The sequence below is a fragment of the Bufo gargarizans genome, unplaced genomic scaffold, assembly GCF_014858855.1.
Source record: "Bufo gargarizans isolate SCDJY-AF-19 unplaced genomic scaffold, ASM1485885v1 original_scaffold_1546_pilon, whole genome shotgun sequence".
Classification (NCBI taxonomy): Eukaryota; Metazoa; Chordata; class Amphibia; order Anura; family Bufonidae; genus Bufo; species Bufo gargarizans.
Window position 1 is genome coordinate 95,208 of NW_025334408.1, and position 23,199 is coordinate 118,406.

Sequence of the window (23,199 nt, forward strand, 5' to 3'; positions counted from 1 at the left end):
TCCCTGATATTTGAGTGCCCCTCATTCCATTTCATATTGTTTCTTCTGGTTCTGGGTAATCCTTGAGGAGAGCACCTCCCCATACTGATTTCCCAGGTGAGCTGCCATTCTCTATTATGCTTGAAGAGGCACCTGGGATATTGTGCCCTGATTCCCAACCTCTTGAGCCTTCACAGTCTTAAGAAGATGACGGTGATGAACGGCAATCATTCATTCACGAGGTAGATGATGATGAGACACAGTTGTCAATCACTGAGGTTGTGGTTAGGTCAAGTCAGGAGGATGAGCAGAGTGAGGAAGTGGAAGAGGACGTGGTTGACGATGAGTTCACTGACCCAACCTGGGAAGGTGAAAAGCCAAATGAGGACAGCAGTACAGAGGGGGAGGAATCCGCAGCACCGCAACAGGCTGGAAGAGCCCACACCAAACAGGCCCGCAACCTTTACCCCGAGCACCCCTATGCGTAAATCTATCTTGCCAAGGGGTATGTGTTCCTCAGTATCGCGCTTTTTTGGTGAAAGTGCAGACAACAAAAGAGTGGTAGTTTGCAACCTGTGCCGTACCAAAATGAGCCAGGGCGTGAACACTAGCAACCTCACCACCACTAGCATGATCCACCACATGGCATTTAAGCACCCTAATAACTGGGCCGAACGCCTGGGTCCACAATCTGGGTCTGCGGGTCACACCACTGCCTCCTCTTCCCCTGTGTTACGCACTGCTGGCCAATCCCTTGTCGAAGGCGCAAGCCCGGATGCCCCTCGCCCTGCACCTGGACCTTCGCATGAACCATCAGCAACAGCATCCACTTCCCTGTCCCAGCGCAGTGTTCAAATGTCCATACCACAGTCATTTGAATGCAAGCGCAAATACCCACCCACAGGCCATAGCACTAAATGCGCAACTTTTCAAATTACTGGTCCTTGAAATGTTGCCATTTAGGCTTGTGGACACTGAGGCCTTCTGCAGCCTGATGTCGGTGGCCGTCCCTCGGTACGCAGTCCCCAGCTGCCACTATTTTTCACAGTGTGCCATGCCCGCCTTACACCAGCATGTGTCCCAGAACATCACCTGTGCCCTGACCAATGCATTTACGGTGAAAGTCCACTTAACCACAGACACATGCTGGTGGCCAGGGATGCTACATTTCCCTGACCGCACACTGGGTGAATGTTGTGGAGGCTGGAAGTGAGTCTTACCCTGGGATGGCACAGGTGCTACCCACACCCAGGATTGCGGGCCCTACGTCAATCAGCGTCTCCGCCAGCAGCTATGTTACTGGCTCCAACCCCCACTTCTCCTCCTCTGTCTCCTCCTCAACCTCAGAATTATCCTCTTGTAGCACCAGTCAGCCATCAGTCGGTTGCTGGAAGCAGCATAGCACTGCTGTGGATAAGCGTCAACAGGCCGTGCTAAAGTTGATCTGGTTAGGGGACAAACAGCACACCGCAGCAGAGCTGTGGCAGTGTATAAGGGACCAGACCGAGCTGTGGCTCTTGCCACTCAACCTACAACCAGGCTTGTTTGTGTATGATAATGGCTGTAACTTGGTGGCAGTTTTGGAGCTCGGCAACCTGACACACATTCCATGTCTAGCCCACGTCTTAAACTTAGTGGTTCAGCGGTTTAGCCTACCCCAATTTGCCAGAGCTACTAGTGAAGGCGCGCCGCGTGTGTGCCCATTTCCGCAAGTCGTCCACAGCTTCAGCCGGTCTGTCAACGCTGCAGGAGCGCTTGCGGCTTCCAGCTCACCGACTGTTGTGCGACGTGAGCATGCGCTGGAACTTAACGTTCCACATGTTGGCCAGGCTTTGTGAGCAGCAGAGGGCAGTTGTGCAATACCAGCTGCAACATGGTCGTCGCCTTTCGAGTCAACTGCCACTATTCACAAGCGAGGAGTGGGCATTGATGTCAGACCTCTGACTCTGTTAGGTTTTAAAAAACTTTGATGAATCCACACAGATGATTGGTGGCGATAACGCTATTATCAGCTTAACCATCCCACTGCTGTGTCTACTCAAACGATTGCTGCTCACAATTAAGGACGACGCTCTGAATGTGGCAGATGAGGAAATGGGGGAGGACATTACACAGGGTGATAGCCAGACGACCCTCAGTACATCTTCTCAGCGCGAATTGGACCATGAAGAGGAGGAGCAGGAGACAGTTGTACCCATGGAACTTTAATTCCATCTGTTCAGCGTGGATGGGCAGAAGAGGAGGAGGAGGAAGAGGGGATGGAGAGTCATCCTGATGTCGACATCGACGTCTTGCCTGTTGGTACTCTGGCACACATGGCTGACTTTAAGTTAGACTGCCTTTCCAGCAACCCTCGCGTTATACGCATTTTAGATAACACGGATTACTGGGTGTTCACCCTTCTCGACCCCCGCTACAAAGAGAACTTCTCATGTCTCATTCCTGTGGTGGAGAAGACAAGTAAAACGGTGCAATACCAGAAGGTACATGTTGAGAGATTGCTCCAAAATTTTCCATCTGACAACGTGGCCGGCAGAGTCCGTACTTCCTTAGGCAACCGAGGAAGGGAGACAAGGGGAACACACATCAGTTCCAACAACGGCAGGGCAACACTCTCCAAGGCATGGGACACTTTCATGACACCCCGCCAGCAACCTCACCCTGAAGCGTGGCCTAGTGGTGCAAGGAGGGAAATTTTTTGGTAGATGGTGAAGGAATGTATAGCTGACCGTGTCAGCGTCCTAAATGATCCCTCAGTGCCTTACAACTACTGGGTGTCCAAGCTGGACACGTGGTACGAACTTGCGCCCTATGCCTTGGACTACCCTGCCGCAAGCGTTTTGTCTGAGCGTGTATTTAGCGCTGCTGGTGGCATCATAACAGATAAGCGCATCCGCTTGTCCACTGGCAATGCTGACGGGTTGACTCAGATAAAAATGAACAAGGTCTGGATTGCCCCTGACTTCTCAACTCCATCAGAGGAAAGCTGAGCTGATGATGAACATAAAGGCAATTTCAATCTATCATTTATAATGTACTCAATCTACTGTAGTGTATTCCCATGCACCTTTTCCACCACAAAAAAAGAGTATATGGTTGAATCTTGTTTTCTCCTCCTCATCATCCAGATTGTATATATTTCCTCAACTAAATTTTTTTATAGGGTCATCTGACAGCATTCACTCGCATATAATGTTTTAGAGCATCAGCTGTACAGCAGGCAGTCGCATATAATGTTTTCAAGCGTCAGCTCACCAGAAGGCCCTTGCCCCTAGTGTTTTAGATAGTCAGCTAAGCAGCAGGCCTCGCATATAATGCTTTACAGGGTCAGCTCACCTGCAGTCCCTCGCATATAATGTTTTAGAGCGTCAGCTCACCAGCAGGCACCCGCATATAATGTTTTAGAGCATCAGCTCACCAGCTGGCCCTCCCCCCTAATGTTTTAGAGGGTCCACTCAGCAGCAGGCCCTCGCATATAATGTTTTACAGGGTCAGCTCAACTGCAGGCCCTCGCATATAATGTTTTTGAGCGTCAGCTAACCAGCAGGCACTCGCATATAATGTTTGAGAGCGTCAGCTCACCAGAAGGCCCTCGCCCCTAATGTTTTAGATAGTCAGCTAAGCAGCACGCCTCGCATATAATGTTTTATGAGGTCAGCTCACCTGCAGGCCCTTGCATATAATGTTTTACAGGGTCAGCTCAACTGCAGGACCTCACCTAAAATCTTTTACAGGGTCAGCTCAACTGCAGGCCCTCGCATATAATGTTTTACAGGGTCAGCTCACCTGCAGGCCCTCACCTAAAATCTTTTGCAGGGTCAGCTCACCTTCTGATGATGACAGCGAAGTCTTGCCTGTTGGTACTCTGGCACACATGGCTGACTTCATGTTAGGCTTCCTTTCCGGCGACCCGCGTGTTATATGCATTTTAAACAACACGGATTACTGGTTGCTCACCCTTCTCAACCCCTGCTACAAAGAGAACTTCTCATCTCTCATTCCTCTGTTGGAGAGGACAAGCAAAACGGTGCTATACCAGAAGGTCCTTGTTGAAAAATTGCTCCAAAGTTGATAGGGCAAACATCAAAATGGATCGTCGCTGTCAAGGGGACGTGCAATCGCCTAGAAGTTATCTATAGTTAACAAAGTGGCAGCAGGCCTTCATCTACAAGTCCAGTCTCAGTAGACAAGAGTCTGGTCAACACAATCATCACCATGATGGCACACTGGGTGAATGTTGTGGAGGCTGGGAGCAAGTTGGCTGCTGGCACCAGACTTGCCCTCCAATAGATCCTCATTAACGGAAAGTGTACTCATTCCAAAAACAGGGCAGCTTAAGAGTGCTGCATTGTTATTTGTGTTCGGTACAGCTATCAGAGTGACATTATGCAACCTATAGCAGCAGTGAAGGTGTGGCGGTACTGCTTATTCGATAGGGCAGCCTAAAGGGGGCCGACCTAGGAGTGAAATGAGGAAGAAAAATGAAAAATGGGGTATGGGTGGGTGGGTGCCACGAACACCATTCGACCGTACGTATCGTGAAGGGAAGGCCCGCTACCCTTAAATAGGGCGTGCAGGAGCCTCCCCTCACACAAATCCAGCAAATGACATTTGCTTTTACTTATCGTCACTACCTCCCCGAGTCGGGAGTGGGTAATTGCTGCGCGCCTGCTGCCTTCCTTGGAATCTTGTGCTTTAATAACTTGACACACCCTATCTGGGTGGTTCAGAATTAGGAAAAAAAAGTGGCAAGGCAACAACAGCTAATCAGATTTCAGCTATTGACCTCCCTTGGATGTGGTATCCCTTTCTCAAGCTCCCTCTCCGGCATCGAACCCTAATCCCCCGTTACCTGTGATAACCATGGTAGGCGCAGAAAAGAACATCGAAAGTTGATAGGGCAGACATCCAAATGGATCGTCGCCGTCACAGGGACGTGCAATCGCCCAGAGGTTATCTAGAGTCACCAATGCGGCAGCAGGCCCTCGTCCCTAAGGTTTTAGATGGTCAGATCAGCAGGCCCTTGTTCCAAATGTTTTTAAGGGTCACCAGCAGGCCATCAATCATAATTTTTCAAGGGTGTGTATGATGCCCTCCTTTATGTGTAATAAAGGGTGTTTTGGAGTGTCGGTTCCTTGTAATTTTTGGCAGCCCTTTCACTTAGTGCATAGGCTTTATGTAGGAGTCTCACTACCTGAACAATTGTACCACAATGTGGACGAGGCCCTCTTTTATGTGATGTACAGGTTGTATCGGAGTGCTTCATCCTTGTAATTTTATTTCAGCACCTGCACTTTATATACAATTGAATATACAGGAAAGAATGTTTCCTAACAATTTTTCCTGTAAAATTTATTTTTGGGAGGTTTTGTGCATATTTTTGTCAGTCTGTAAAAGTGGTGTACAACTCGGAAAAGATGGTTCCCAGCAGCGACCTGGGAGTCCAAGATGCATCCAGACATCGTCCCCATGCTGTTTCCGATCCATTTCGGTGGTCTATCTGTCACTTTCTGACCTTTTCCAATGGACCAGGCACCTTCCCCTCTTCAGGGGATGCCTGGTTGTCTCCCATTGACTCCCATTATACTTGGGTGCTCGGCCGAGCACACGAATATAGCAATGTGTTCGGCCCGAACACCCGAATACTTTGGTGCTCGATCATCACTAGCCAAAGTGTAATACTAGCCAATACACATTGACCTAGGAAGACACTTGATCTTCCTACTTCAACCTCGGTTTCTCTACTTTCTGAATCTCTCCATTAAGCTCTCCTCACTCACTAGAGTACTAATCCTGGAGACTTGGTTAGGGTTCATCCCAACCACAGCTGACAATGAAAAACCATCCCCACTGATGCCTCGAAGATTGCTGATAGTGCTAAGCGAATCGAAGTATCCAAAGTGGACTTCGATCTGAATTTCAGGAAAAATTTTATTACGCTGCAAAGCCGAATTTCCTCACGCTTCGTGGTAAAGAATCTATTTTCCATGACCGCACCAAAACTGGCCAGCGTGATGGCGTCATCACGTGAGATTTTGCACGGTGTCTTTAATCGAGATGGATGCGATGGCCTCTCTGCAATCAAATGGTTAAGGTGAGTATGTTTTAACTGGATTAGCCCCTGAAAGGCTTTAATTTTAATCTCAGACATCACGAGAAGCAATGAACGCAGCATCTGAGGGGTTCAATGATGGGGGGGCGGCGCAATCGCAGTTCACCATCATTGCACCTACGACATACAAAGGAATGCGCTTCGTAACTTTGCTCATCTCTGGTAGTAAGTTATCAAAATTTCTATTCAGCTGCTTTGCCGAATTTCACACAATGTAATTTGATTTGTTACCAATTACTTCGTCACGAAGCGCATTTTTTTGTAAGTGGCGGGCACAATGACGGGAAATGGCTATTGCGCCCATCATCATTGAATCCCCCAGATACCGCGTTCTTTGCCGATCACCGGAATCTGACATTAAAATTTTAGGTCTTTCAGGGGTTAATCAGGGTTAAAAAAAAATACATGCTCACCTTATCCATTTGCTCGCAGAGATGCAGTGGTAGCCATCTTGATTGAAGAAACCATGTTACATGATGATATCATCACGCTAGCCAGGTACGATGACGTCATCCCTGATGACGGCACCATGCCCGGACAGCTGGCTCACTGGTGATATCACGCAACACTGAGCACAAGATTTCATGTAGTTTCTTAAATCAAGATGGCTGCGACCACCATATACCCCCACTTTCTTACTCTTTTTCGAAACATCATCATCTACTTGGATTGTTGTCCTTAATGGATGTTTCTTTGTTATTTTCCTTATTTTCCATTTATAAATGAGCCGTGTGCAACCATGTATTCTCTATAACGTATTCTCGTATTCTCATGTATTCTCTATAACGTAGTCTCGTATTCTCATGTATTCTCTATAACGTAGTCTCGTATTCTCATGTATTCACTTTTTGGGCCCCTTGCATGGAGCCAAATATGTACCAGTTCCTTCTGATTGATGTTTTTATGTTTTATTGTATTTGTAAAACTCAATCCAAAATAGCTTGAAAATTTAATAAAATATGGTAATGTGTACATGAGCCTGCCCAGCTTCTCATCCTATGCTCTGTGTAGGATTCCCGCGATTTCTCGTTAGTTAAATAGCCGTTTCGCGCTCTTCCTTTTTTTGTTCCCACTCGGGCTGTTTTGTTGTTTTGTCTCAGATCTGGGCGTTTCATTAGTGACCTTAAAATAAACAACAAAAAATTTGTCATGACTTGAAAAACAATAGGAAAACAATATAAGGGCTTGTTCACACCAGAGAAGTGTTTTCTGGATTTCTGTTCTATTAGAAAGGATGCTTGTCTGTGAAGAACTTTGGTTGTATTTCCTGTATTTACATGTCTATGTTATACTTTTAATTTTGAAAAAATAAAATAAAAATCTCTTAATAAAATTTTAATTTACAAGAAAGGAATAAATGGATGGATTACATGGACTGAATGATGTATGTCATGTCTAGCCATCATTCATTGACTTGAATCTTAAACAAAAAATAAGAGAAACCTTTCCTTCAGGTTTCTGTTATTTTTACAAGCACTTTTTCTCCCATCAAAAATAACAGAAACCAGATGGAACGGATGCTCAACATTAACCATTCAAACTAGTGGAGATTAAAGTGATACTATTATGCCACAGCAGTCCATGCCCGCTGGAGTCTTTCCTGTCCCAGTGGACATGGCCGCCGAAACACCTTTACAGCATCTCCGGCAGGGTGGTAACTAGTTTGACCTTGGGCTAAACCTTAAGGTCATTATTTTGTCACTCCCCTGGTACTCACCCTTCAACCCCTGTACAGGGATCTGGAATGTGTTGCAGGGGAACAACCAGATCACTACCTCCTGGGATAGTCCCAATACAGTTGGCAGCTGACCTACTGGGGTAAGGAATCCAGGTGCAAGCACCAGGAGCTCAGAATATCAGACAAAATCGCTGGTGTGGTCTGAACAATCGCTTAAACTTGATTGCTGGTTTTGAGAAGTGTACTGCAGATGAATGCAAATACAGGAGAGCATGGCTGGCAGGGTAGTAGTGCAGACACAGGCAGGGCAGGCTCGGCGATTGCAGGAATACAGACAAGAGCTGACAAACTGGGTGAACTCAAAATACAAACAAAACTGAAAGTGCAGGAACACATAGAGCGGGTCAGGACTGGAGACACACTGGATAAAGAGGCAGAAGATAATGCAGGCAAATTGCTGAAATACTAGACTTCAATGCATCTTTGCTGGTCACCAAGGAACCTTGAAGCTCAGCCACCCTCTGCTTAAAGAGGGTGCCTTAAATACCCAGGGATCCCATTCCCTAGCCATTGGCAAGCACACACACTGGCACTTTAAGAGGCCAGAGGTAAGCATGCACGTGCTCTAAGGTGACAGAGACTGGATCAGTGGGCAGCAGCAGCATGAAGACGGCAGCCTGCAGGAAATTCCTGAGGCCAGGACACTGGATGGCATGGTGAGTAGCGCGGCATCCTTTCCCACAAGGTATGCAGGACTGCAGTGGGGGCCTAATAAATGTCAATCCATGTCCACCAGCCTCCTCCCAGTAGGCATGGATGCAGCAGCACTTGGTATTCTGTGTTAGACAGCTTCCAGCCTCTTCTCCTCAGACTGCTGTAGTTAGAGTGCATGCTCTCCCCATTCTTAAATGGCCAGTGCATGCAGCCCAATCTGTCTGCAGCCAATGGCTGCTGAGCCTGGGTGTTAATGGCATCTTCTCCTATGGGAAAGTGCCTGAGCAACAGGTTCTCCAGTTTGCTAGTCCCTGCAAAGGTGCACTATCATTCTATTCTGATTTCATGTGCATGACCTCTGCCTGTTTATTAGAATTGACCCTCTGTTGCCTGACTTGACCATGCCCGACTCCCATATTGACCTTGAGCTACCTGCTTTGTATACCGAATTGTATGAACTCTACCTGCCCTGACCTCAATTTGTCCACTGACTACACTGTAGCCTGTCCCTTTGGTGCCATGCAACAGTGTCTCTTGATCCCGGTGGGTCAGCTGTACAGAGGCTACTCCCGGAGGTAACGGCTTAGTGGTTTCTATGCAGCAGAGTCCAGATATCTGTGCAAAGACCAGGGGAGGGGGGCACACTTAGATGACTCCTTTAGAAGTAGACCAAAGCCAAATCTGTTCAGGGGCAGAGTGGCTCCACACCTGCTTCATGACAGATACCCACATCTAGCAGAAATGTATTACCCATAATATCAAAGCAAATATCACGTCTAATATGGCAGGTAACAGACGTGCGGTGCAGAGAGGAAGGAAGGAGAGCACCCTTTCACTAGGGAGAGGGAGGAGTGGTGACCCCTAACTCACCTGGCACTGGCACCTGACTGCCCTGACGTCAATAGACGGGCTGCTAACCTGTACGCTGATCATGTGCCTCGTCCCTGGATTATCTTGACATAATCCCTAGGTAGTGAGTAGGGCGGTGGAAGCACTAGTTCTCACCACTGGCACCTAGGGTAACAACAGGGAATGGACAAACAACACAAACAACACAAACACCACAAACGATCCCCGAAGGGAGACAACAAACAGGAGTGAACCGGAGATCCAACAGCACCAGTTCCAACAGCTCCACAGCAACTCCACCAGAGGTCAGAATAGAAGATCTGGAAAGAAGGTCTATATCTGGCAACAAGGGAAGCAGAAAGGGAGAATATATAGTAGCTGGAAGTGGCTGACAGAGAAGAGCAGAAAGGAAAAGCTACAGATTCCTAAGTGGGAGAAAAAGAATCGCAAACCTAAGCAGGAAAACCTGGACCGGAATCCATTCCGACCACTAGGTCATGGAGCGATCTCTTGAAACCAAGTGAGTAGCCACCCGCTGCGACCTTCTCACCACAGGCACAACAGGGTCAGCGATAGGTCGTGACACCCCGTGACAGCAGAGCAGTCTTGATGCATTTTTTGGGTTATTATGACTAAAGTCTTAAGCTGTATAATATGGTGTGACTAACAATAGAAGAATACTCTTGTTATCTGGAGGAGGCTGGGGTGGATTGGGGTTGAAGATGTGGCTTAAAAATGTCTTCTGCCTGCAGTAGAGGTTTAAGAAGTGGGATGGGTGCTGCTGGCTTTTGAACAGGGGCCTCCACCAGCCTTTCTCCAACCTGCTGGTAGATTTTGGACAGGTCTTGAATAGATCACCAATGCCTTGGAGTCTTAGACTGAACCGGAGACAATTGTTATTTCCAAAGTCCATTGGATGGCCTATTTTTTGTGGGTTTGCTCTCTACTCCATACAGCTTATTCTCTCTTGTTTAAAATGAAAGAGATTTGATTCTTGTGATTGTGAGGGATCCTAGTATTCAAACCCTAATCTACATTTTACATCTTTACAGTAGAACCCAACTATGATTGTCTACCTCCGGTACTGATGTATATTGTAGGCAAGGAATTTTACTCACCTCATTGGTATTACAGGCATCCGCGATATTCCGCTGTTTGATTTCTTTATTCTTTTTCACAGTCGATCCTTTTCTTTCTTTTATCTCAGTTCCTGGAGTTCTTACATTATCCTAAAAGTTGGGGGAGATGAGAATCAAGCTGTTGGATTTCGCCTGGCCAATCCTTTTGTTCTTGGTACTGTAAGCTATCACCAGAAAAGCATGGCAATGGCTTTCTATCCCTCCTGCCCCATTCAGGACACATGCTGGTTGGATGCTTGGCTGAGCTAAAGAGGAACATGTATAGAGGGTGTAAGCATCCAAGGGGTGAGGTTATTGATGGTAAGTATGTGTCACTGAGGCTGCTGATCTCAGTGATGTAAATGCTGAGTTTGTGGTAGCTGGAATTTGTGTCTGGGATTTAGGAGTGACTGAAGATTTTGGGTGGAACGGTCACTCCCATACTCCATTTCGTGTGTTACCACCTCACCCAGCTGGGAGCTAATTTAAAAGACACACTGTCAGTGTGTGGGTGGTGTTGCATCCAATCCTGCCGACTGCCTACCATTTGTACAGCTAAACTCCACAAGGGGTTGGTCAGCTGAACAGCCTTTGGGCAGCAGCTATCTAATTGGTATAGCAAGACTAAAGGCCCAAAATAGGCAGGTCAATAAAGGAGGTTCTCCCTACTTTTAGAAGAGTCCCTTGATAAATTGTTCACAAAGTGTCCCCCCACTGGGACCTTTTGACTGTTTACTGGATTGCACAAACCCTGCTTGCCCTGACCTCAGCTTGTTTCCCGACTACAGTTTTGCCTGATCCTTTGCTGCCGCGCACCAGTGTCTCTTGACTCCCATAGGTCAGTGGCCACTGACAGAGGTTAGAACTAGAGATGAGCGAATTTCTTAAAAGTTTGATTCGGCTGATTCGCTGAATTTCACAAAAAAATTCGCTTTGTGACAAATTGCTTTGTCACGAAGAGCATTTTTTTGTAAGTAGCGGTTGCAATGACAGGGAGCTGGGATAGTGGTGCTCCCCATCATTGTACCCTTCAGATGCCGCGTTCATACATAATCGCGGCATCTGAGTGTAAAATTAACAATAACAATTTTTTCAATCACACTTACCGCCTCCATTTGCTCGCAACGGGCCGGCCGCCACCATATTGCTTGAAGATCTCGGCTGAAATCCTGTGCGGCGCGAGATTACGTCATCACGCCGGCCGGCGTGATGATGTAATCTCGCGCCGCACAGGATTTCGGCCGAGATATTCAAGCAAGAAGAAGGCTGGCGGCCCGTCACGAGCAAATGGTGGAGTTAAGGTTGAATTTTTTTGTTTTTTATACTATTTCAGGTTAAATCGATTCGCTGACACGAAGCACAAGGAAATTCGGCTTTTAGGCAAATCAAATTTATCCTGAAATTCGGATTGAATTGCACTTCGTGCAATTCGATTCGCTCATCTCTAATTAGAACTCTAATGGTTCGCTTTCAGTGGAGTCCCGATCCCTCTACAGGGGTTAAATGTTGAGTAAATGTTGATCACTTAAGTAGGATTTCTGTGTTGTATTGATCTGGAAAAGGGTAGAAGAGCCCAAATCAGTGGGTAACATGTCCATGTAATAATGATTACCATCACACATGAGCTAATCAAAACATTACGTCCTATTCTCAGCAGAGAAAAGCCAGGTCCATCTAGTCTGTCCATTCCTTATGAACATCTTTAGATTATGTCAGTATCTTCAGTTATGTTTAGATTGGCTGAAACTGGTTCCTGGAATTAACACCATTCTTGGTTTCCACCAGTCAGTGTTTAAATGAATGCTTTGCTTTGGATGAATCACGTAAAAATGTACACAGCCCCATTTTACCATTTAATTGGAGTGCAAAACTAGTGGAAAGGAAGGAGATGGAGGAAAACATGAAGCTGGAAGTGGGGTAGGGCTTGCCCTGATTGGCTCAGAGGCTGGAGGTTTGATCATGGAAAGCATATAAAGAGGGTTTGCTGGTACCTAGGTCTGACTTACTGAAACTAGCAAAAAAAATATTTTTCTGCATGAACATCCAGTCAAACTTTTGTTCTTTGTAAAAAAACATTTCTACAGTTCATAGACTTATTGCCAGCACCTCAATAGCAAACATCTGCAATTGCACATTTCCCCCCCCTAAAAACGAGTTTAAATTTACTTGTAATTTGTTTGTAATTGGTCATTGCAGTACATTATACTTACTGAACGTGTTGTATATTACTGCAAGATAACGGGTACTGTAGTAAAGTTACAGCAAAAGTATTTTACAGCAATAATGCTATTTTGTATAGTCGTTATTAAAGGCATTTCATTTTACTGCAAAAAAGTGTTGTATTACTGCAAGATACCATTCAAATCAAACACGTTTTACTGCAAAAATTGCATTGGTATACCCCTGTTAGTGAGATCATTCTATTACTGCAGTATTTCATATTCTTCAAACACATTTTGCAAAAAAACAACTGCCTCCTTATATCAGTTTAGTACTGCAGTGTAGTGTAGTTCAAAATACAGGCAAGACATGTTTGGATTTTTATCTCCAGTGTCACTGTCTCTGTTGTAAATCTCTTTTGTCTACCTCTCCACATGCTAATCCTCACAGTGGGTATGAGTAGGGGCAGGCATTCCGTTCCTGTTATTGCATAATTTTTGGATGCTTGCGCAGAACAAGTCACTGTCTTTCATGACATTAACATGTGTGTGTAGAAACAGAAGGTATTTGCCCCTGTTAAAGGCATACTTTTTGGATGTTTGGTCCCAACAAGCCACTGTTATTTCCCATAATACCATGTGTGTTTAAACATAATTTGCCCCTGATAAGGAACAATTTTGGGAAACTTTGGGGTATGAAAAAGCAGAACACATTTTTATAAACATGCTAATTGCTAAAATGATCATCAGGTGTTTACTTATAGCTGTGTATGTCAGTGTCACTCTGACATTATTTGTTATTGCGGTTATTGTGTTCAAGAGCTTAAAGGGGTTGTCCGGGTTCAGAGCTGAACCTGGACATATCCCCATTTTCACCCAGGCAGCCCCCCTGATAAGAGCATCGGAGCATTTCATGCTCTGATGCTCTCCTTTGCCCTGCATTGAATCACATAGGGAAAAGGCTTTTTATGGAGTTCAGGTGATGTATCGGGCTCTCCGTAGTGTTATCTAGGAGGAGGCTTCCACCCAGCAGTGAGCCAAGTGACTTTACCGGCACTGATGGGCGGGCTTTAGCGCTGCCCTAGCCTGTAAAGCGGCTAGGGCAGTGCTAAAGCCGGCCCATCAGTGCCGGTGACATCACCGAATACACTGCTGGGCGGAAGCCTCCACCTAGCAATGTGCCGAGGTAAACAAACAAGCCCCTGCCCTGCGCAGTCCATATCAGAGGGGCTGGAGAGGTAAAGATGGGAATCTGTCCGATTTCAGCTCTGAACATGGATAACCCCTTTAAGGGGTGAGAGAGAGTAAAAATTCATTTAAAAAAATAAAGATATAAAAAAAAATTAGTTCTTGAGACCTTAGAGCATATTTGATTTGTGCAGAATCGATTCAGACGTTAATCACATTTTTAAAAAAATGTAATGGATCGGACATGAGTCAAATTTCAAGAGTTCGTCTCTAGTCCATATAATTTATATATATATTTGTTAGAAATTCCCATTTGTAGATAAGGATAGAAGAAACATGTTGTTGCAGTTGTATCTGTTATGTCTCCCAATGTTTTCCCAAGTCCTGCAATGGTGGAGAAACACAGGCACATGGCTCCAACTTACAACTGTATAAAGGAATAGCTTGAAATGTAGTTTTATTGTGTAAGGCCTGAATAGCAAACAAGTAGAGTGAAAACCCATAGGATAGGATTTTTCTGTTACTAGCAACAGTGGTTTCCCTCTTGCTTTATTTTCACTTAGTCACTAATTTTGTTTTGCCTGTTGCATAAGCAACTACCTTGCATCTGAATCTTGGTTTGGTTATCACCTAGGTTTAGATGGTTTATTAGGGTAGAGTTGCTGATTGTTCGGCCTTTATACAATCAGGCCTTACTGCATTCTGGTTGTCGAGCATAGAATTTTTCATGTGCATTTCCTCCCAGACTCTGTTATTCTTTTCTTGCTCTAGCCTACTGTTTTTTTTTTTTGTTTTTTTTTTTGTATTCTTGCATCTGACGTTTCACAGAATTTAGTTTGTTTGCAGTCTTTGGAGATTTGTTATTGCGCTGTTGTATTGTCCTGACTGATTTCCTGTTTTGAATTCAGAAAGGGTCAGTTCAGTACTGCTCTATTTCTGTTCACTGGTATTTATCCTCTATCTACCTGTATGCCATACATCTGCCATGTACTCCATCTACCACCCTTATCATTTTGTTGCCCGCTGTTTTGGTCCACAGAGGTAGTTATATTGTTGCCCGCTGCTTCTTGAAGTTACTAGATCAGGGGGGAGCACTCTTGTGTTTTTGCGGTCCTCAGTCTATCCACTTACTTCCCAAGTACTTTTTTTTTTTTCCAATAAAGTGAAATGTAATCAACTTTTGTGTCTTCCTTGCCATCTTATACTTTCTCACTCTTGCAGTAGTCACAGAAGCACCATCCCCCCATTATTTCCTCAGCAGTGAACAGGGGGGTACAGTTAAGAAGGTCCAGTGGTGGGCATGCATGTTTCACTAATGGAAGGGTTGGGGCTGCTGTGATTATTGGGGATGTGAAGTGCCTGTTCTAAAGAAAAGATTGCAGGACACAGGTTTAATTGCTATAGACAAGGGAGCTGGATGGCTTGCTGTGACTACCATTAATGGAAGCCCTTTATCTATCCACCTGCTCTCCTCTTGGACCAGAAAATTCTTGATGAACATTTGGCAATCTTATTCAGATGGGAAGAGGTAGTGGCACATGTGCTTGACTCTGTCATTAGAAATCTAAGGGTGTTGCTCGCTCAGTTGTCTCTCTAACTCCCATAGGCTTCAGTGGAGAGGACCACACACATACATAGGCACCCCTACAGCATATAGCATGTGGCTGAGATAGGGTTTTAGCTGGAGTTTGGATTCCAGGTGTAGGAAGGTGACCCCGCCAACCTTGACCCCTACGTTCTATTATACTCTATAGTAGAAGCAAAAACAACTGAGGATTATCTCTGTTTTGTACCTCTAGTCATATCCTGATTGTAGAGAATGGGGGGAATGTGGTTGTAGGGGGTCCACAACACCCCAAACCCAACCTATCTGGATAAACCTACTTTAAGAACATCTTCTATCATTACAGTAGATCTCTACCTCACTGTGGTTGTCTATGTCTGGAGTAATCGAAGTCTTAGTACCTCATTAGTGTTAATAAGAGTAGAACTGGGATTCGGGCTATTCCACTCGCTATTATCTTCACTCTTTTTCACAGTTGGTCCTTTTCTGTGTTTCTGCTCAGTTCCCTGGCTCCCTGCATTTTTCTAAGAAACAAACACATAAAAATGAAACGATAGCACTTGACATTTTCTGGCAAATATATCACATTACAAATACTTTAGGAATGCTTCTAAGAATGACATACTGCAGCATACCCATCTTCATAATTTTTTATGAAACCCTGAACAGTACATTTGAATATATCAAACATATTTTTAACAAAATAGAATAGAAGATAGGAGGATGGGGATGCAGCTGCAGGCGGGGAGAGTTCAGGCTGTGAGAAGGGAGATGGAGGAGGTGGATCATGGTACAGTCCCTCTGGCTTAGCCTATACCACTCCTGAAGAGGTGGAGCGGGACCAGCAGGGAGGAGACATCTGATGTGCTCAGAGCACATAAAACAGCTCTGACCTCAAACTACAAAGAGACCACAATCTACAATCTAATATGCCTCTCTAGATTACACTACTGTACTATACTGTATATGCTCACTCCTTTCCTGTGACACAATGAGTTGCCCCTTTGGACACCAGGTGAAGGTATATACTGTGAAGCTCCCTGGAATAGTCCCTGTCCTCCACATCAATTGTTTTACAGCTTCCAGAACCTCTTTTAAACTTTTAATTTTAAGCATCTGCTTTACATTAGTTATTGCCTTTTTTCTCTTCTTTCTTCATTGTGTAATTTTTGGTCTGCATTTTTTCAAATTTGAAACCAGTTAGCTTTTCATGTAGATATGATGAGCAAAGTTTTCCAAAATTCGATTCGGACTCTTTGCCAAATTCTCCAAATTAATTGGTCAAGAAGCGCATTAAATTACCTACATATCAGCCTGCAGAGAGAGTGTATCTCAGTGTACATCACTGTGCATTGTAGCAACATGCATCGTTAGTCCTTTCTGGTAGTGAAACAGTTACTGTGACAGGCAGGTTGACACCCCAATAACAATAGTATTACAGAGCTTATTCACCCCAATTTGAGAATCAAGGCGTAATAGAATTGCTTATGTATTAAACAAGGTGGACACTGTTTACTGTCTTCTATGGATACCTTCAGATTCAGATTACAATGTCTGCACAGTCCCTGAAGTATCCCTATGCTCTCCTTACAGTGTGTAAAAACTCTCCCTACGATCTCCCTGCACTGTCCCTGCAGTCTCCCTATCCAATATTCAATAATTAAAAGCTTTTAGCAACACTGTCCCTAGCGCTTGTCACATCTCTCCCTATGCTCAGATCACAGTGAAATGGCTGACACCATAGTGGATGAGGCTTTTAAACAGAGGTGACATCACAGGGGCTGGCTAGCTGCTGATTTGCTGTCTGCACAAAATTATGGGTGATCTTGCGTTCCTGGGATTTTTACTTTCACTTTGTAACACGTGTAGCCGCCATTTTAGGAAAAAAAAATTGTTACCACGAAGCTCAAAGAAATTTGGATTAGTTGCGAATCCAATTTTTCCTAAACTTCGGATCGAATTCCACTTCGGACACTTTGATTCACTCAACACTAACCTCCTTATATACTGTCTATGTATAGTAGAAAGGTAATCAGCAAAAGGCAGTAGTGATGAGCGGCAGGGGCAATATTCGAATTTGAGATATTTCGTGAATATTTGGGCAAATATTCCTCATATATTCGCGAATTCGCGATTTATTTTCTTGATTGCAAAAATTGGCAATGTAATATGCGCATATTGCGCTCGCAATACAGGCGTGGGTCACTTTTGCTACATTTTTCAAGCTTATAGAAGTTTCCTGAGACTGGAGAAAATGGTTGGCACAGCAGAACATTACAATAGCTTTATATGCAGATAGAGTGCTCCAATATATTTGCAATTGCGCAATTGCACAAATCAGCAATTAATGATGCGCATATTTTTGCGCAATACCTGCAACTTCACATTTTAGCAGGTCTGACTACATATTACTGATTGGTGCACTAAGTATTGTTGTGACATCACGGCACTATGGGCCAGATTTATCATTAGCTCAAGTCAAAATAATAGAGTGAAAAAGTCGCAAATTTTTGCGCAATCGCTAAAACTGCGCAAAATTTTGCAACTTTTATTGGCTCTGCGCTATGCTCGCCAGTTTTCTGAAAGTGGGCGTGTTTTCTTATGTATATTTATCTCTAGACTGATTTACTATTGCGACAATTTAAAAATGGCGCAATTTCACTCCAGTGAGGACCATGCTTATCTTATACGACTTTTTAATAGAACATGCCACTTTTTCGTAAAGACGTGCGACTTTTGTAAAGCCGCTTACTGAAGGATAAACTGCTACCAACAAACCACATTTATCACAGTATTAAAGGACCATTAATAAATCTGACTTGGCTAAAAGTGACTTTGGACATATGTAAAAAAGAAGGGAGGTTACTGATGAAAAAAAATCTAGAATATTCGAGAATACGAATATATAGCACTATATTATAAATCTTCGCGAAGTCTCGAAGTGGCAATATTCGCGATTCGAATATTCGCGCTCAACACTAAAAAGCAGTGTGGCGAAACCAACCTCGCCACGGTGTTTTGGAGGGGGCTGTTTACCAGCCTCCTGCCCTGGGATTATGGTCTCTTAAGTTATTGGGTCTTAAGGCACTTGGGACGGAGCCCTCTGTCCCTGGATTGCATAATTTGCCTTACTTGCTTGGATGAAGCACATGGTGAGAACAATAGATAGCGGCCATTTTAGCTCACAGACACTGTTCTGACTTTTCAACACGGTGCTATCTTGCCTGTATTTGGTGCACAGAGACATCATTCAGTAGTTTGAAACTACCAAACAGGGGACACATTTATTAGTGACTATTTTCAGTATAACTTGTATATTTTCAGTGTAACTGTATCTTCCAAACTACTGAACGGATGTGGGTGAATTTTGGACATGTGGTTCACCCAGATCCCCCGGTTCCGAGGATATATTGGTTATGGGGTTATTGCATGTTTTGGGGTTCCTGTGATATGTTTTATGAAACTGTATTTCTCTGCCTTTGATAATTATATTCGCCCTTGTGTTCAAATGATCATCACCGGCAGAGGGGAGGATTTTGTGTGGGTGTGTTTCTATTGTCCTATTGTGTGTTTAAATGGTGATGTCTGTCCTGTTGTCTCCACGTGTGTATTGGCGATCTCCCCTTTGTCCTGAGAGATAATTGGATTGCCCTCGGTTGTCTCCCAGGCAGAGAGGAGGAAAGCATGATGCATTGTGGGGATGTGTTGTATCTGTTCTGTATTTGCAAAACTGTAATAAAAACCAGGCTGGGTGTGCCAGCATTTCAGACCACTGCTTGACCCTGATCACGGAGCCTTGTCTCGTTATTGGGGGGATTCCCTGTATGCTGTTGGAGACTGATTGCCAGGAGTGTAAGCTGACTGTACGCTTTTCCTGTTCGTCTGCTGACAGCTATTCGCGAGGTTCCAGTTCGGAGTGCTATTTTGTATCCAGTTCGGGAGGTTGGTGTTCTGCAGTAGCTGTGCCTGTCTCTCAGAAAGGGGCATATCGCCTAAACGGATTTTAACCCCTTGTCTGCTGAAACGGTCCGTTACATTGGTGGCAGCAGCGGGATCGTTCCTACAGCCAGAAGGACAGCTACAGGAGACACCATTTCTGTGGATTCTACAATTTAAGGGCAACGCATGTCTCAGTGCAGCGACCCTAAAAGCACCAGGATGGAACCAGCAGTGGAGTACAGATACTCTGTTGAGGAATTTGACCGTATGATGTGGTTGCGGCTGAACTTCTTTGGACCCAATCCAGCTGAGAAATCCGTGAAGTTCGTGAGGAGTCTAGTGTTCAAGACCCTACTATACCGGGCAGAAGGTGACGGTCAGCTGCCACGTTGGGTGGACCTCCATCGGAAGTTACAGTTGCGGGACAGAGGGAGCCCAGTCTCCATTCCCCAGCGGCAGTGTGAAGTGCAGGGAGGGGAGAGCAGCGGCCTCCCTCCCCAGCGGCAGGCTGAGTTACAGGGGGCAGAGGTAGTTGTTCCTGCCCCCCAGCAGCAGAGTGATATGCCGGGAAGGCAGTGTGAAGTGCAGGGAGAGGAGAGCAACGTCCTCCCTCCCCAGCGGCAGGCTGAGTTACAGGGGGCAGAGGTAGTTGTTCCTGCCCCCCAGCAGCAGCATGATTTTTGGGGAATTGGGAGCCTAGTCTCCATTCCCCAGCGGCAGGCGGAGTTACAGGGGGCAGAGACAGTCGGTCCTGACCCCAGCAACAGGGCTGTTTAGCCAAAGGGGAGACAGTCGGTTTCCCCCTCCAACAACCAGACTCCAACCAGGCTTCTTCCGTGGTAACGCTGGCACCAGGGCAGAGTACCGCTGATCCCTGCCCACAAAGCAACCTCCACTCCAAGCCAGGGAGCAACTCAGAGACCGGGAGTACCAGCTACAAATATAATCTTGGTGGATTCACTGGACAGAGACAGGCTACGAAATTCAGCAGGTCCAGTATTGGGTTGTGAGTGGGCTGCCAGACTAACTCAGGTACCGACCGGCGTGAGGTCAGGTATCTGGTTAGTCTTCCCTGGGGGGGGGGGGAGATGTGTGGCGAAACCAACCTCGCCACGGTGTTTTGGAGGGGGCTGTTTACCAGCCTCCTGCCCTGGGATTATGGTCCCTTAAGTTATTGGGTCTTAAGGCACTTGGGATGGAGCCCTCTGTCCCTGGATTGCATAATTTGCCTTACTTGCTTGGATGAAGCACATGGTGAGAACAATAGATAGCGGCCATTTTAGCTCACAGACACTGTTCTGACTTTTCAACACAGTGCTATCTTGCCTGTATTTGGTGCACAGAGACATCATTCAGTAGTTTGAAACTACCAAACAGGGGACACATTTATTAGTGACTATTTTCGGTATAACTTGTATATTTTCAGTGTAACTGTATCTTCCAAACTACTAAACGGATGTGGGTGAATTTTGGACATGTGGTTCACCCAGATCCCCCGGTTCCGAGGATATATTGGTTATGGGGTTATTGCATGTTTTGGGGTTCCTGTGATATGTTTTATAAAACTGTATTTCTCTGCCTTTGATAATTATATTCGCCCTTGTGTTCAAATGATCATCACCGGCAGAGGGGAGGATTTTGTGTGGGTGTGTTTCTATTGTCCCATTGTGTGTTTAAATGGTGATGTCTGTCCTGTTGTCTCCACGTGTGTATTGGCGATCTCCCCTTTGTCCTGAGAGATAATTGGATTGCCCTCGGTTGTCTCCCAGGCAGAGAGGAGGAAACCATGATGCATTGTGGGGATGTGTTGTATCTGTTCTGTATTTGCAAAACTGTAATAAAAACCAGGCTGGGTGTGCCAGCATTTCAGAGCACTGCTTGACCCTCAACACGGAGCCTTGTCTCGTTATTGGGGGGATTCCATGTATGCTGTTGGAGACTGATTGCCAGGAGTGTAAGCCGATTGTATGCTTTTCCTGTTCGTCTGCCGGCAGATATTTGCGAGGTTCCAGTTTGGAGTGTTATTTTGTATCCAGTTCGGAAGGTTGCTGTTCTGCAGTAGCTGTGCCTGTCTCTCGGAAAGGGGCATATCGCCTAAACGGATTTTAACCCCTTGTCTGCTGAAACGGTCCGTTACAAGCAGCAACAACCAATTTTAACCGATATCTTCATTCTGCTTCACCAAAGTTTTAGAGATCTGCGGAACATCCCTAGCGGCTCTGTACTACACCGAATGGACTGCCATAAGCAGATTTACCAAATTTGACAGAGAAAACATTTGTCCTCTTCCCCTCGTTTTTCAACTTAGCTTGGCTGGTCTACAATGGAGACCACAGTGGAGGAGGCTGCTTATTGCTGCAGCTAGCTGCCTCCCAGCCAGAAACCTTATCCCAAATGTTGTGTTTGTCATGATCTAGAGAGGTGGCATAGTAATGGAAAGGAGGTAAAGATTACCTTCTAGGACACATAGAAGACTGAATAGGAGGTTGAAATAGCCCAAATACTGGGAGAATACGGTATATAAACTTAATAAGCAGTAAAAATTCGAAGTATCTGACTTCTATAAAACTCACCCTGCCCTTATGTTTACTGCCATTGGCCGGGGTTAAATCACCTTTTTCAATTCTGTCATATTTCTTTGGGGAATAAGGTTGTTTCCTGTTATAAACAAGAGCAAAAAATGGGCAAAAAGTTTGAAGGACAGTGAGACCTCATGTCATGAATGGTATCTATGACACTTTGTCACATGCAGAAAATGTTCAACCAAGCCCAACTTCTGCATCATTCATATTGGCACCAAACTGCCCGATGAGGGTCATTGTGGACAAGTGTGAGCTTATACACATGGGGAAAACTATACAAAATTTTGTATTGAAAATTGAAAATACTGGGCACTCTCACTAGCTGTGAAACCACATCGTTTAATGAGATAATGTTTAAAATAACAGTATAGTAAAATAGATACAATATCTAACTATAGTAGCAGTATATTAAAATATGGATATCAGTTTTACTTGCGGTGATACCTCCAGTGCCCGCATATATCCCAGGACGCGCATCTACAGAGGACTTGGACATAGAAGCACGAGATACCAAACACACGTGCAAACAAAGTCCAAGCGCGGAGTGCCGGCTCTTACATCTACGGAGCGGCAGTCACAAGGGATCGTGAGGAATAAGAAAAGCACGAGTGAGGACCAGACACAGACATTCAGTGTACCGGAACACCAGCAAGATAAAGCAACTAAAGAAAAGCAACTTAACTTGAATCAAACAGTGAGTACAGCGGGACGCCGCATACCCATCACTGTAACTAAATCACCAACTGATATCCTCTGATAGCAAGAGGTTTTAACATTAGGATCGCATATCTCAAAGAGATTGCACTGCTGCACTTTTCCACAGACTTTGTGAACATTTTAGGACACCTATAACCCAACCATCTGGCGGTATTATACTGCTTTTAAAGTCAAAATTCTGGATTTTCCATTGTATGATTTATGTGTCATTTTAAGTGTTGTATGCATTTTATATAATATATCGGCATACAGAGTGTTATAGTTAGATATTGTATCTATTTTACTATACTGTTATTTTAAACATTATCTCATTAAACGATGTGGTTTCACAGCTAGTGAGAGTGCCCAGTATTTTCTATTTATTATATCTTGAGAGGAAGGGTGATTCCTCTTGTACTGTGAGCACCTCCACCAGAGATTTTGTCAGTCCTGTGCGCCACATATTACCTATAAAATTTAGTATTGGCTGAACTTGTAGCACGATATTGGTATCGGTTAGGTTAGCCATCTTCTACCTGGAGCTCCTATGAATACATGGGCTGCAATACCAAGCACAGCCACTATACAATGTACGGCGCTGTGCTCCAGATGCTTTGAGCA

The 23,199-nt window shown here is 44.9% G+C and overlaps 1 protein-coding gene across 4 annotated transcripts in view; it reads right to left on the bottom strand.

The window, feature by feature from the left end:
* Window positions 1-7,046: 7,046 nt before the first annotated feature.
* LOC122923388 overlaps window positions 7,047-23,199 on the bottom strand; it is a 110,708-nt gene continuing 94,555 nt past the window's right edge. For 2 of the 4 annotated variants that reach the window (XM_044274184.1, XM_044274186.1), the window contains 5 exons: window positions 21,874-21,958; window positions 15,763-15,885; window positions 11,980-12,003; window positions 10,451-10,561; window positions 7,047-7,213 (listed from right to left, as the gene is read on the bottom strand). In XM_044274184.1, the coding sequence (XP_044130119.1) occupies window positions 7,121-7,213; window positions 10,451-10,561; window positions 11,980-12,003; window positions 15,763-15,885; window positions 21,874-21,958 (436 nt within the window). In that variant the 3' untranslated portion in view covers window positions 7,047-7,120. Of the gene's footprint in view, window positions 7,214-10,450; window positions 10,562-11,979; window positions 12,004-15,762; window positions 15,886-21,873; window positions 21,959-23,199 lie in introns of those variants that run through there. The other 2 variants (XM_044274185.1, XR_006387282.1) reach the window with 2 other exon arrangements.